Source organism: Tympanuchus pallidicinctus, unplaced genomic scaffold, assembly GCF_026119805.1.
Source record: "Tympanuchus pallidicinctus isolate F22 unplaced genomic scaffold, pur_lepc_1.0 scaffold2, whole genome shotgun sequence".
NCBI classification, from domain to species: Eukaryota; Metazoa; Chordata; class Aves; order Galliformes; family Phasianidae; genus Tympanuchus; species Tympanuchus pallidicinctus.
Window position 1 is genome coordinate 35,475,187 of NW_026294721.1, and position 15,230 is coordinate 35,490,416.

General features: G+C 35.6%; 1 protein-coding gene across 3 annotated transcripts in view; it reads left to right on the forward strand.

The window, feature by feature from the left end:
* The window catches only part of USP53 (ubiquitin specific peptidase 53), a 34,161-nt gene that overhangs the window by 11,263 nt on the left and 7,668 nt on the right, over window positions 1–15,230 (forward strand). For all 3 annotated transcript variants that reach the window (XM_052681587.1, XM_052681588.1, XM_052681589.1), the window contains exons 3-14: window positions 472–564; window positions 4,559–4,693; window positions 6,121–6,234; window positions 6,315–6,397; window positions 6,697–6,802; window positions 7,689–7,835; window positions 8,402–8,551; window positions 8,997–9,159; window positions 10,022–10,171; window positions 11,127–11,270; window positions 11,524–12,256; window positions 13,587–13,660. In XM_052681587.1, the coding sequence (XP_052537547.1) occupies window positions 472–564; window positions 4,559–4,693; window positions 6,121–6,234; window positions 6,315–6,397; window positions 6,697–6,802; window positions 7,689–7,835; window positions 8,402–8,551; window positions 8,997–9,159; window positions 10,022–10,171; window positions 11,127–11,270; window positions 11,524–12,256; window positions 13,587–13,660 (2,092 nt within the window). The remainder of the gene's footprint in view (window positions 1–471; window positions 565–4,558; window positions 4,694–6,120; window positions 6,235–6,314; window positions 6,398–6,696; window positions 6,803–7,688; window positions 7,836–8,401; window positions 8,552–8,996; window positions 9,160–10,021; window positions 10,172–11,126; window positions 11,271–11,523; window positions 12,257–13,586; window positions 13,661–15,230) is intronic.

Genomic DNA, 15,230 nt, shown 5'->3' on the forward strand with positions numbered 1-15,230 from the left:
TCAGCAGTTGTTTTAGGAAGAGAACAAAATGAAACTCTTCACAGTTTACCTAGCAATTCAGTTTCTTTATCTTCCTTAATTTTGTTTGAAAGAAAGCATGGAGGAAGGAGAGATGAAAAATAAGGTAGATTGAATAGTTTTCTCCCTCTTCTGTAAAGCCATAAGACAACTGCGATCTTTGTATAATATTCAGCTTACTGCTTGTTTGCTAAAGAGCATTACAGTTGTTTTCCTAATACAAATGCAGTACCATTGTAGATCTCACCATCAAACTTCTGAAGCATTTTATAAGAGTGAAAGCAAACCTTCTACAGTTTGCTCAGATAATAAAAAAGGGTGTTGATTCATGTAGCAATCTTGGTTCTCATGTTGTATGTAAAGTGAAAAAAAATTATCTACTGTATGTAACTTCATTAAATGGAGAACCTTCAGATTATGTTGTTTAATTTCTGTGCAATTTTATTTTTGTAGGTTTTATGGCAACTTGACATATTTCGACGAAGTTTAAGAGGTTTAACTGGACACGTGTGCCAGGGAGATGCGTGCATATTTTGTGCTTTGAAGGTAAATAAGGCTTTTCTAAGAAATCATCATGCATTTGTCCATTTATGCCTTAAAAAAAAAAAAAAAAAAGGAAAATAATTTTACTGAGATCTGGTAATTTTTATATCCCTATAATTCACGAGTCTGACTAGATCATTCTTGTATGTAGAAGCAATTTGATCTCAATGCCATTTGTAACAGATGTTTGTAAGAAATATTTTCTTTGACAGTACACAAACTATACAGCCTAAGTGCTAAAGCATAAAACTTGTATGTAGAGTTAATAAGTATAACTTGTTTTAAAAATAACAGCCTCATGGAGGTTTTTTCATATTGACATGCATACACTTTTCTTTAATGCAGTGTTTAAATAGAGTAACAGCATTACTGAATGTAAAGTTATCAAGACTCTTTTTTACTCGGTAGTTGATAGTAACTGTACAGAAATTAATTGCTGTACTTGTACTGAAAGGTATGCAGAGGTACTAGAAAATTAAAGAAGTCTGATGTTTTACTGTTTGAAATTATGTAAGAGCTGCATATCTTAACTAGTGTATAAAAGTTGCATTTTGGTTTTGTAACTAATCTGAAATCTGGAAACAAGCATTGTGTTCTGTTAGGCTCTTACTGTTTCTACTGTGCTGGTATTTGGCTGCCTGCGGTTACTAGGGAATAGTGGTAAATGTCATATCTCATGTTTCACTGGGATAAAAGTCTCACTGGAAAAAGGCATAGGGCTTGTATACATATATGTATATTTTTTTAGTGATATACAGCTTCTACTTTCACTGGCAATAAAGGCACTTCTGGGTTTCTGATACGAGAACGTAGAACATGTGTTGTGTACAGAATTGAGAATAACTCATGGAGAGCACAGAAAGGAGCTATGCTAAAATTGGAGTTCTTTGAGGAAGTGGTTTTTGAGTATAGTAAATTGTAGGCAAGGAGATGCTGAGTTGCTTCTCGGGTGTTTCTGGTTAGAGTTCACTCACAGGGAGTTTTACAGACCAAACCTTGTTACTGAATAAGCCTTTGGAGGCAAAGACTGTTTGCAGCGATACTTAGTCTGCCAGGAGATTTATATAGTCTATGTATTCTGGTTTAGTTTGTTTGTTTTTGCTGTTTGTAGAGTTTGTCATGGTTGCAGTAAAGCACAGCTAATTGTCCATTGATCTCTTTTTCCAAACGGAGCTTTCTTAAAAGATGCCATTTTAATTATTTGATTAAAATAGTTAATTTTAAAATGCCAACAAGTTGAAGTAGATTTTGGTACAACTATGCATGTTCAAACCAGCTTCCTGAGGCTTTTTTTCCAACATTTAAAAAACTTTTTACTCCAGAGAACTTGCATAAAAACTCCAGTGAAATAGAAGGCATGTCAAAATCTATCTGCTGACACTTGGTCTTGTTACTACAGGAAGTCCAGTCGATAACTCAAGTTGTACCTGTCTTTTCACGTACAATCTTATGTCTGTCTTGGGGTGATAGCTTCTAGTTTCCTGGAACATGTTGTGTGTATGGACTTAGGTTTGTATTTGATGTTGTAATGCAGGGTAAGCTCTGTGGCCTGTTCCCTTGTTCAAAGATGCCTTTCAGAAATGTAGAGGGATTGAATGGTGTGAACTGTTGGAAAATATGTATTGAATTGTAATAGTGAGCAATCATATTGCTAAAATCATTGTAAAAATGCTGTAGCAGCTTTAAGGTGCTTAGAAATGTGAAGATGTCACCTATGTCACGGCACAGTTGAACCTTAAGTAGTAAGTTGTTCTGTTCCAGCAATGCTCCACTTCTGAAGACAAGTTTTTGGTTTTATTCCTAAGCTGAATATGCCACTTAATGTTCCTGTATACTCTGTCTCTGTAATCATTGGAACTGCAATATGGAGTTGCTTGATAGGTTCTGCGTTATTTCAAGTTACCACCAAAGCACCTCTAGCTCCTTCCTGAGGCTGCTGCAATTTATGAGTCGCAATTTTCTTTATTCTTCCAAGTGTCTTGGATGTTTGATTGCTTTCTACAATGCGTCGTCTTGTGCCGCTTTTCAAAATGGCTTACAGAGCTGAACATTTTGCGTTGTCTCGTCTTTCTATTTTGAGAAGTGCCCCACAACACTGAGAAGCAGATTTACTGCTTGATCTGGAGTTGTTCGGAATTGTCTTGATCCTTGTTTTAACAGTATAGTTGTGATCTTTACAACTGCATGGCCAGTAGCCTAGGTATTGAACCAGAAATGCTGTAGTTAACTCATATGGAAGAATCTGTCCGCAGTCATTATGTACACCACTGGTTTTGCATTCTTGGCTTATTAGAGATACTGGTTGAGTGATTCTGTTTGTTCTGTGTTCAGCACCTAAGGCATTTTTACATTTATGTGGTGTATGTTCTGGATGTGGATGCATTTCAGTAAGTTATTAAGTTTGTTTTTTTTTTAAATGGTTTTGGACTGTTTTAACCTTACTTACTACTTCACCAATGAAAATCAATATTTAATCTGAAAAAAACAATCTGTATTTTTTTAAACTTTCCTGAGGGAATTTGACTTTTTTGCTCTAGGCAAGTGTTACTCTAGGGTAGATGGATTTTTCTGAGCCTATTCTGTAAACTGAAAGCTGTGCCAATGAATTCTGTTTCACTTATCTTCAACTTTTTTTTGGTTGTGTTGTGGGTGTTGTTGTGTGGTGGTGGTGTGGGAGTTAAATGCACTCTTTTTTTTCTCTAGACACCACTGGAATGGGATTTGAAATGTGGAGACTGCTAACAATGAGCATATATGTCTGCATAATTCTGCTCATCTGTACTTTTTTCTTTAGACTGGACATGTAAGGTTCTCTTGCATACCAGAAATGACCTAGCAGCCACAATGAGAAATAAGTATTTTCAAAGCAGAATTAACTTGTAGTGTTGGCTCTGTTAACAACTTATATCAGTGTGAGCATTCGAAAGTTTTGACTGTAATTTTTATCAGTAATCATGATTTTTGGCATGAGAGGGAAGCCTAAACATTTGACAGATAGTGGAATGCATTATGGTTAAAACTGCTTTCTATAAACACTGAAGCTTTGCATATCTGTTGCATCTTTGCTGTCTGACCAGCAGCAAAATAAAGATTTTGTTTACTTTTTACCAGAGGAGCCAATGTGAAGAATGAAAATCCTTATTTCTGTTTTATGTGGCTGGTCTTTGCTTTGTCTTTATTTCTCTTCATTTTTTTTCTGTGAAGTTTGACTTCAGAGAATTTTTGAGAGTGGAATAAACCCTTTAATATCTGCAAATGTTTTTTCATCCATTTAATGGCTTTTGATGTTCAGTTTTTAAACCCGAACTCCCTTAGTTTCTAAATAATGAGGTCAGTTAGGTGTATCTCTGCCAAAAAAGAGAAGTAATAGCCAGCTGTCTTTTCTGAAGAAAAAATCAAGTGCAATTTCTTTTCCGGTTCTGGAATTGCAAATATTGACCTGTTTTCTTGCCTTGCTGTATGCACTGTGTGAGCAGATAGCTGGTTTAGTAACATGGATTACCAACGTTCCGTATAATTCTGCAGATGCATCATTGTAATGAACGTAGAAGTGTCTCAAGTAGTAATGTAATTGTATTCTTTACTGAATAACATATGTAAAACTAAAATGAGAAGTACTGCGTTATGCACAGTTGCATTCCACCTGTAAAGATGAAATGTTTGAGCATGAGCCACTGTTCCAGTGACTGGATTAAACAAACTCCTTAATTATAGATCAAGGTTTATGTTGCTTCTGGGAGTTAAGGTCAATCACTTGCATTTTTATATGCATTTTTGTTGTTTGTTTTTTCTATTGGATCAAAGTACAGTTTGGTGGCTCAACACTATATAATTGAATGACTGAGAACATGAAACTGAAGAGAAAGGAGTCATTTCTAAATGTGGATATATTCATAAGTTTTTTTTATATACCTGCTGCATGATAGCTGATGTATTTGAACAGAGCTACAGTTGTAGTCAAGGCTAATTAAGCTACGTAATCGTATTTGTTTCCTAGGCAATATTTTCACAATTTCAGCACAGTCGAGAAAAAGCTCTCCCATCAGATAACATGAGACATGCCCTGGCAGAAAGTTTTAAAGATGAACAGCGTTTCCAGCTTGGATTCATGGATGATGCAGCAGAATGCTTTGTGAGTACTTTATAATTGTCAAGTAGGATTACGTTAGGTTTCTGGGAAGGATACCAAGCTGGTCTGTTGTTTTAATAGCTTTAGATTTGCAGGTGGAGTACAAGTGGCATAATTCTGTTGATCTTGTTTTCATCAATTTATGGAGACGAAATGCACGGAGTAAGTTTCTGATAATACGGGATGGAGTGTCTTAGATGTGCTCTGTGGTTTCTTCTCTGGTTCTGTAGCTCAGACAAAGGGATATGTGAAGCACTGTATGAGCTGGGTGACAAATAGCTTCTGAAAGTTTTTGGGTGGAGAGGGAGATTATCTTCACTGAAGTCTTCTGCAGAAGACATTTCCACTTTTTTATCCAAGGGTGAATGAACATGTGAAGAGCTTGACTCTTGCTGCAGTTGCTGTCTGCTGTTATGAAATATGTGAGAAGTTTGAGCTTTATTGACTTTTATGAGTCATAAAAGTCGACTCAAGATCACATGGATGCTGTCGAAGCTTTTCTCAGAGGTCTTTTGTTAGACAATGGAAATTATTCAACTTAATAAGTAAATAAATCAGTTTTAGAAACTGAAAATGCTTTTTGTTTTGATTACTGTAAGATTTGAACGTCATCTGGAAGTACCTACAAATGAATAGCTACCTGCCAGATGCATTTACAAATATGTAGGAAAATCAAATGGAGAACTCCTGTGGCTGTTTTGATTATTTGCAGGCAGATTACTAAATTGCAGTCAGGAAAGGGAATCTTGTCAGTGTTGCGTCTTAAGCAGAACGTGTTTGGACCCCTGAAGAAATCAGCTAAATTACCTGTCTAGACCTGCTTCTTCCTGTTAACTCTTTCATGTTACAGCAGAGGGAAGAAAATGGCCGTGCTGATTCAGGGCCAAATTAATGACAAGCAGGACAATTTTTTTTTCGTTCTGTTAAAAACTGAAACCATGTATGAGTTAAGACGTGCAATTTATGAGCGTTTTCCAGGCCTCTGTCAGCAGTAGTCATTCATTGCATAAGCTACACTAAACGTGATTGGATTATCAGATTGATAAATGCAGAAAATGCTCAGGTATGAAGAACTGAGGTGGAGGCCTGATCCAGAACAAATTTCAGGCATTGTATGCAATTAAATTAATATTGTCTTCATGTTTTTTTTTTTTTTTTTTTTTTTTTTTTTTTTTTAAGATTCCCTTATTTTGAAGGATAATATGGTAGGAAGTTGGAGCTGAATAACTTTAATGCTCTTTAGTTATGTTTGAAAGCCTTGAGGTGAAGAGATTTTCCATCTACTTGCTTGTGAATAGGGACAGAGCTATGTACGTTTTAAACCTGTAGACTGTAAAGGGGAATAACTGCTGGAATATTGAACTGTAACATTGCTTATGTATTCTGACTTCATCAATTCAGTTTGTATTTACATTGTTGTTTCTATTTAGGAAAATATCCTTGAGAGGATTCATTTTCACCTAGTGCCAAACAGCGACACAGATATGTGCACTTCAAAATCCTGCATCTCTCATCAAAAGTTTGCAATGACACTGTATGAACAGGTCAGACATTAATGCTTTAACAAATACTTAGGTTCCACTGTCATGAATAAATAAAAACAACAGGATTTTTATTTTTGTAGTGTGTATGCCGTAGTTGTGGAGCATCATCAGACCCGTTGCCTTTTACGGAATTTGTGCGTTATATTTCTACCACAGCTTTGTGGTAAGAGCTTTTGTTCTTGTATACGTCTCAGTTTTCTACACAACCTCCTAGGAATAAAAAAAACCATGGCAGAGAAATAAGTGCTTTTGAGATTGTATCAAAGGAACGTGGATTTCAAAAGCAAGTTGTAGAGAGATTTTACACTCAAAAAAAAAAAAAACCCAAAAAAAACACAACTGGCTGCTGCTGTTTTAGCTGTGATTTTTTAATTTTTAGACAAAAGATAGTTAAGACTTGGCTGCAAATTATTTACTCCTAAGAAGACAATACATCTTTATTTGTCCATTTATTTTTTACAGTAATGAGGTGGAAAGAATGATGGAAAGGCATGAGCGTCTCAAGCCAGAAATGTTTGCAGAACTGCTGCAGGCAGCAAATACTGCTGATGATTACAGAAAGTGTCCTGTAAGTAAGCAGAGATTCTGTGACTTTGGTAAAGATTCAATGCAGAGCTCTTTCAGATATTAGATCAGAGTGCAGTATTCATCTGAAAGATTCCTTGTGGCCACTTCAGTGCAGTCTTGCTTAGGGTAAGAAAGCCTGTAATTCTTCTCTGTTGCTCCATTTATAGATAAACTTCATTGTTCAGGTGGCCTGGTTGGAAACTTATTAACTCTGTGCTTTATACTTCACTCCATGTTAAATATACTGCTAGTTATTTCTGATTGGTCTGTAGAAGTGTATTGTTTGAAGGGAGCACTTTCAGTTCATAGTTCATATATGCTGACAGCTTGAAAAACTGTCTTACATTGAAATAATGTGGCGCTTCTAATGATAAAAATAGTCATATTTTCAACTTATTCTCTTTCATTAAATAATACTATCAATAGTTATCAGTACTGTTAATTTAGGAATCATCCGAAAGTGCATAAAGTATAGAAATAACCTGAAATGATGAAATGGGGGAGGATAACAAAATCTTGATGGTGAATCGAATGTTTTCAGAGCTTTATGTTTGACCAGGCTGTTGGTTTGATGTAGAAGTTTAGTTACAGCCTTCATTGGTGTTCATGTACTTATTGGTGTTTATTTATTTTAAACAAAAAAAGATGGAGAATTTTATCTGTAGATTGTTAGAAGCTGACATCATAATGTATAAATAAATATAAAAATCAAAATAAGTTTCAGAGGTTTTTTTGTTTTTTTGTTTGTCTAGTAACTCAACTTGAGAATACCAGGGCTGTTTTTGGGAAGTCATTTTTTTTTAACATTATTTATTATAATCTATTATAATATTATAAATTTATATTTAACGTTTACCTGCCACCATTTTGTTTTTCCCTTTCTCTAGAGTAACTGTGGTCAAAAAATAAAAATTCGTCGTGTTCTTATGAATTGCCCTGAGATTGTTACAATTGGTTTAGTTTGGGACTCAGAACACTCTGATCTGACAGAAGATGTTATGCGGAATCTGGCAACACAACTTTATCTTCCTGGGGTATCTGACCTAAATTAACTAATTCTTTATTTTATAATTTAATCTGACACGTCAATGTGAATATTAATATATGCATATAAATGCACATGTTTGTAAGTACATAAATTAAAAAAAAAATCAGCTTCAAGTATTATGCTGATGTTGTGTAATGTGCTACTTGATACAGCTTTTGTGAGAGGAAAAAATATTGTCAGATGTGTTGGTCTTACACCGAACAATGAAGATGAATGTAGATGAATTCCTAATTGAAAATCTAAGTATATCATATTTGATTTGATATTTGTAGAATTATTCCAGAGCACTGTTGTTTTGCTCTATCAACTATGTTAAAAATAAATGTCAAAATAGATGTGATAAAAAAAAAATGTAGTGACATAATGATATAGATATAGTAATATAATGAGATGTAACAATATAATAGACGTAATAAGTGCAAGCAACTTATATTCATGAAAATCTGAATAATGCAAATGGTTATTTAGTACCAATTTTAGAAGTGCTGGAGTAGGTCTTCAATCCAGGTTAAATGTACTGTGGACATGTAAAAATGCTAAATGTTTCTACAGCTCTTCTATAGGGTTACAGATGAAAATGCCAAAAACAGTGAACTTTTTCTTGTGGGAATGATTTGCTACACAAGCCGACATTACTGTGCCTTTGCTTTTCATACCAAGAGTTGCAAATGGGTGCTGTTTGATGATGCTAATGTGAAAGAGGTACATACTTCTTTACTGCTATGTAATTCAGTGATCTTTTAGTTTTCTTGAACACATTTTTTCTGACATTAAGATTAAAGCAAGTTAGAGTCTTAATTTTAGTGAACTTTAATTTTTATAGGTCGATTTTCACAAATTAATTTTTAGAATCAACTTCACTCCTTCAGATAGCAGATACTTAAGACTCTTAATGCTCTTCCTGTCAGCTGTTGAGTTTTTCCTTCTTATGAGAAGAAGAATCAATGACTGATGGCTATATTTGCAATGTTACCATTCTGATGTGCTGCTGGTTCAAGCTTCTTGCCACAGCTTACATAAACTTGTGCTAAAATACTGATTCTTAACGTACCTTTAGAATTAGGAATTTAGTACTGATGCTTATTAAATTATTCTTTCCATAATTCTGTTGAACTGGTTTTGATACAGAAATGACTTTTTTTCTTAGATTGGAACAAAATGGAAAGATGTAGTCTCTCGGTGCATTCGATGTCACTTTCAGCCGTTGTTGCTATTTTATGCTAACCCAGATGGCACAGCTGTATCTCCAGAAGATGCTCCAAAGCAGATTATTCACTGGTCTCAAAGCAAAGCAACAGGAGGAAATGCAGGTAATCAGATTTATTTAAATAATAACCATATTTATGAAATGAATACTTTAAAGATGGGAATAATAGATTTGCTGATGTGTTCTTAAATATTTTTATTGGTGTGTGGGAACTGCTGAATCATGGCCTGAACCTCTGATTGATCACCTGAGGCGAGCCATAAGTCAGCAATGGGAGCACAGGTGAAGACAATTCACCTGTGCTACAGGAAGGGGTGGAGCCTGGCTGCACTTCTCCTAGACCCATTTAAGAGCTGGCTGCCAGTGGGGAAGGATCTCTTCTGGAGATCCTCCTCTGGAGTTTTGAAAGTGAGCCCAGGGTATGGGTAAGCTTTCTATCTGTTCTCTTTTTGTTACCATAATCTGCTTTGCCAAACTCTCTTGTTTATTTTGTAATTATAACATCTTAATATTCATTGATTATACAATTGGTAAGTATCTAAAGGGGTCTCAAAAGGAAAGGCTAGTGTACTTAGTTAATACTGACACTGTGTGTCTTGTCTCAATTGGTATTCCCACCTCAAACACATGGATTAAGGGGTAGGGGGGAATGTGTTTTTATTACAGATAGGAATATGTTTTTACTACAGATATCAGTAAGTTTGCATATAGAAGTGCTCTTTTGTATGCACTGATGCATTTTACCAGTATTTTAAATGTTATAAGGTACTTTAAGCAAAGCTTAGTATAAATATGGAGGTATGTTTGGAGGTGTTTGCATATCCCTGTGCACGTGCATGCTCCCCTCAATTGGCTGGTTTTTTTTTTTCAAATTCTTAACTAAGAATTACATTTTGAATTCTCACACTGGGAATTTCAAATTAGGGAGCCTTTCATTCTAAATATAGATATGTTTTTTCTTTTAGGATGTGAGAAACATTCTACTCCTAAATCAGACTATTCAAAAGAGAATGGAATTGGAGACTCTACTATTCAAAGGGGTAATAAAAAACTTCAGCCAGATAGTTCAGCATTCAGTAGAAGCCACGTTCAAGCTAGTGGTGGTAAAGGTCCAGGTATGTACCTTCACCCCTAACTGCAGTACACAGCTTAAGAAATAGTTAATAGTATTTCAGGTATGTGTTAGCCTCCATGCTAGAACTATTTCCAGAACAGCAATTCTATCATTGTCTTTAATGGATCTTTGAATAGCAACTGATGTTTAAGTAATGTCTGAAATACTGAAGTGGCTCTTGAGGCCTTTAGCGTTTTCTTCATTCTGCCTTGTAATCATATTGTCTGATCAAAGGCATGTATGCAGTATTATTTTAAGTCTTGTATGTTAATACGTATGTTTGGGGGGAAAAAAAAGGCAAAAAAAGAAAAAGGGTTTTATTATATATTTCTAAAGGTACATTTACATTCTGTCAGTAACCCAGGCTTTCAGGAGAACAAACAACAATAACAACACAAAGAAAACTATAAGTACTGATACTGGGGATTGACTTCTATATAACGTGTCTGTGCCTTTTCTCCAAAATCTGAATACATGTCAGGGGGAGACGCTAGCTTCTCTTCAGAGACATTTCTGTTGTCTTTTAGCGTTGGATTGTCAAGCTTTTTCAAACTTGAGAATGCCTCTTTTTTGATGAGGTGATGAGTCCAAAATAGCATTTACCTTCTGAGAAATTGAGGATTTTTTTGTTTTTTAAGCAGTGACTGCTGCTTCCTTAAAAATACAACTTCACATTTAGGCAAGTATAAACTTGGCTTCAGTTTTTTACTATAATTCAAAAAAGTTGCACTTATTGGAGATGTTTATATACTTGTACCTATAATGTCTATCTTTTGTTTTCTTAAGAACCTATGCTATGTAACTTGTTAGTCTTTAAGTAGTGCTAATACTAAAATATAAATGTTATGATGCATAAATACTACTGTATATTTTGATCATGAATTGCTTTTTATTAGTGATTTTTGACAAATGAATCCTTTTTTTTTATTTTTTTATTTATTTTTTTTTTTTTGCAGCTAAGTTAGCTTATGGTGATCAAAAGGACAGGCTGAAGGACATATCCAGAGAGTGTGCTCAGAAGGCTACTGATATGAAAAACTTCTCATCTCTACGAAAAGATGCAGACAGAGGACCAAGAAGGGAATCTGGGAGACAAAGAGGTAATGTTCTAAAGATTTGAGCAGAGGATCAGTGAATCAAACAGATTTGCACGTCTGTGTTAGCCGCGAAGGATTTCATTCTTCTTTCTAAAGAGCAGATTGTAAGATCTGTTTCTAATTTTCTGAAATATATACTGAATTTGTTACTGAGTGTGTTGAGATAACATAGGAAAAGTATGTACCTGTAATAAAATCAAGAATAACTATTTGTGGGAACTTAAATGCAGCTTTTTTTTCTCTCCCTTCTTACTAGATTTAATTGGGGAAGATCGTTCCAATTTTAAGTCAGGATCTCCTCCAGTTGGAAATGGACTTAGGCAATGTATGGATCAGCGCATATACAGCAGCCAGGGAAGAGGGCCTTATAAACATGAGAGTGTACCTCCCCAAACAAAACTTCCTGTACAGGTGCTTGGATCAAATAAAACAGAAACTCTTCCTGCTAGTGAGAAACCTGTGCTTAGGACCCGAGCTGATGGACTTACTGGCTATGACACGGATAGCAGTCAAGACTCTAGGGATAAAGGAAGTATCATCAGTAGCAGAAGCAGAAGTAAAGGCTGGAAACCCATGCGAGAGACACTAAATGTGGACAGCATTTTCAGCGAGGCTGAGAAGAAACAACATAGCCCAAAGCACAAGGCAAATCTGAGCAGCAAATCTAAGCATGAAAAAGAGCGAAGCTTTAACCATTGGCCAAAAGAAAATCAAATCCAAAAAGGTTTAATGACTATATATGAAGATGAGACAAAACAAGATACAGGAAGTAGAAGCTCTTTGGATTCAGAGGGGAAAGGGAATGCTGAAAAAAGCAAAGGATTTGCAGAGAGAAAAATCCATGGTGATAACTGGCAAATTCAGAGGACAGAATCTGGTTATGAGAGCAGTGATCATATCAGCAATGGATCAGCAAATCCGGACTCGCCTGTCATTGAAGGAATCAATCCAGCAGATGTCAAAAATATTAAAGAAGGTGCTTCTGGCAGGTAATGCTAGTTCCCTTAAGAATTTACATAGGTTGTCTATGCAGGAAAATAAGTTGTAATATTCATTTGCTGTTTCAGTCGAGTAAGCATACTTTTAGAACTTTAATACTCTTGAGGATGTATAAAACTAGCAACACATCTAGAAATATGAATGCAGACAGTTTAGGAGTTGATCTTAACTCTGAAGCTGCAGCACTATTTCTGGTGGGAAAGTACTGAGCCTCATCATTATGGTGCTGAGCCAGGATCTCTAAGCCCTGCTTTGGTCAGGGTGTGTTAATTTGAAGTAATTGCTACAGTTATTTAGTTACAAACTTTTTTAGTTACTGGGTAACTTGCTATTTGTAATGGAGTATAACTGTCTTCATAAATCATACCTGTAGCAGTTGTATGGACAGGCTCCTGACAAAAAGATGGAAATGGCAGTAAATAAATAAGTGGTTAGTAGCCAAATTTTATCTATCTCACTATGAATTACATTAACAAGTATGCTGCTCTAGGGGTTTTTGGAGCTTCTGTCCATGGAGATGCTCCTAACCCAACTGAGCATGATTCTGAGCAGCATTTGCTCTAGCCGATCATATTTTGAGCAGGGTTTTGGAATAGATGATCTTCTAAGGATACTTCTAGTATTATTTGCTGCACTGAAGCAGTGATTATTGGGAACACTTAAGATAACTGGAGTTAAGTGACCAGTGTTGTCTGTTTTTTTCCCCCCCCCCCCCCTCCTTAAAATCACTGTAGAAAATAAACATTCAAAGTAGTTGTGCTTTCTCAGTTGTCTATTAGCACATACTTTTTGAAAGTTGTATGAAATGTTTTCTGTGCAGTTGGTGGTATTTTCTCACAGATGGCACATCACTCTACTATTGTTTATAACTTTGGGAACCAGCTGTCTTTACTGAGCAGGCTGCTGTGATAATGCAAGGCACTTTTTCTTTATTTTCTGTGTTGCATAATGAGTGTTCTGCTGTTGTACTCTAGAGCAGGGCTGGGATGAGTGGGTGTGTAATCCCCAGAACAAACTTGGATACACCATCCTCATGAACTGTATGTTTGTCAAGTGTCTGTATTGAAGACTGTAGTTCATCCTAAATTCCTCTGCATCATTACAGCTTGTCACGCAAGGGAAGCTGTGCTAAAAGTATTCAAGGGTTACCTCTCCATCTTACGTATGTTCTGTAGTGTTTTAGTAAAAAACATGAGAGTGGTAAAGGGAGACAAAGTATCGAACAGACAAGGTTGTTATGCTTACTGCACTCAAGGGGGTAAGGTTTGTGATGGTGCATCAGTAGTTTAACCCTTCAAATCACCTGTGCTTATTTTACAGTGAGCAGAATTTGTCAACAAAAAAAGCTGAAAGTGTGTTACATTCTGTACCTCAGCAGAACAGAAACTTCTATGGTAAGAACTTGTGTTTAAAACAAACAAACAAGGAGCTTTCTAGAAATAATTGAGGTATACCAAAATTTTAATACTAACATACTGATATCTCGCAGAAGATGGAGAGGTTTCTGATGATCTCCTTTACTTTATAACGTTGCTGCAAGTTTGCCATAATTTCATTTATTTTTCCCCACTAAGAGCACTTCTTTTTACCAGTACTTATGAATTTTGAATGACATTGTGCTGGCATAAGGCATTTAGTTTTACTCCTTTTCATTGATGTTAGTTGGAGACTTTCTGATTTTAATTCAATGCAGAAGGTTAAAAGCGACTCAATTTTTGTTGTGGTCTTTGATAACCACTTTGAGAACATTGCTCATTTTAATGCTCTTTCAGCAAGTGTATCCATTCCCCTTCCCTGTTCCTGCAAAAGTAAACGATCCCCTCCTTCCCACCCCCTCCCCCTCCAAAAAAAAGTCCTTTTTTTCCCCCCTGTGTTTTCCCTCAAAATAGTTCTGTATGTGTTTTTGGTGGATGCTAAGGAGGATTTTGCTTTGTTTTTTAAAAAAAGGTCTGGGTAGGCTGTGCTACGATTTCTTTTTCTGCAAGATATGAGGCAAAATCAGGAAGAAACACTTGTAATAAGGAAACCTGCTTCCTTTTACATAATAACATGTCTACTGGATTTTTATAAATGCCTTGGCGGTATAAATGTTACAGGTCACCATGAGGCCAGCCAAAATCATTATCTGCTGTTGCTGGAACAATGGAATGGTGCTTGTACAAAGCGGCGCAATAAGTATTAAGACACTTCCCCAGGAAATGTTTGATTTTCATAGATATCATACTTTCATTTGAAGAATGTGCAGTCTAGTTTCTTCTAAGATTGAAATTTAACATAGGGGGTGGATTTGCCGTACCGCTGCTTTGTTGCTATTCCAGTTACTTTTTGGTTGTAGAAGGAAAACCAATTCGGTGTTTCATCTTGATGACAAAAGACAAATTTTGCATGGAACACAAAAATCTGTTTTTCTGTTTTTTTCTGCTGTAGTTCTGTACTATAACTGTACTTTCCAGTAGGGTGAAAAATAATTAGGTAGTAAAAACAAACAAGAAACCAACAAAACCAAACAAACAACCCACAGAAAGCACTAGTTAAAATATATGAAAGACTCTGTCAGGATGAGAAATAGGGCTCTTAATTAGCTTACACAGTAAACTAATATATTAAATGTAGCTATAATTCACCTTGCATCATGTTTCTTCAGTAGTGTTTTCTATTCCAAGTGACCCTTACAGTTATCATAAAACATTATCATAATAACTGTCAAAGAATATTGATGTTAAAGTCCTGTCTATTCAGTACTTCTATTTCAGTAACTAACTTTTTAATAGTTCCCTAACAAGAAAGGATGTAATTCTAAATTAAAAGTGAAGATCTCATGTGTTTGTGTTTTGCAAAACTACTTTTAATGTGATTAATAGGCTGAGGAAAAAAATGAAGAATTTGATTATCAAGTGAGATAAAGATTTAATTAGTCTGATCTTGGTTGTCTAAAAAGTGTGTGTCTGTACACCTGGAGGAGGA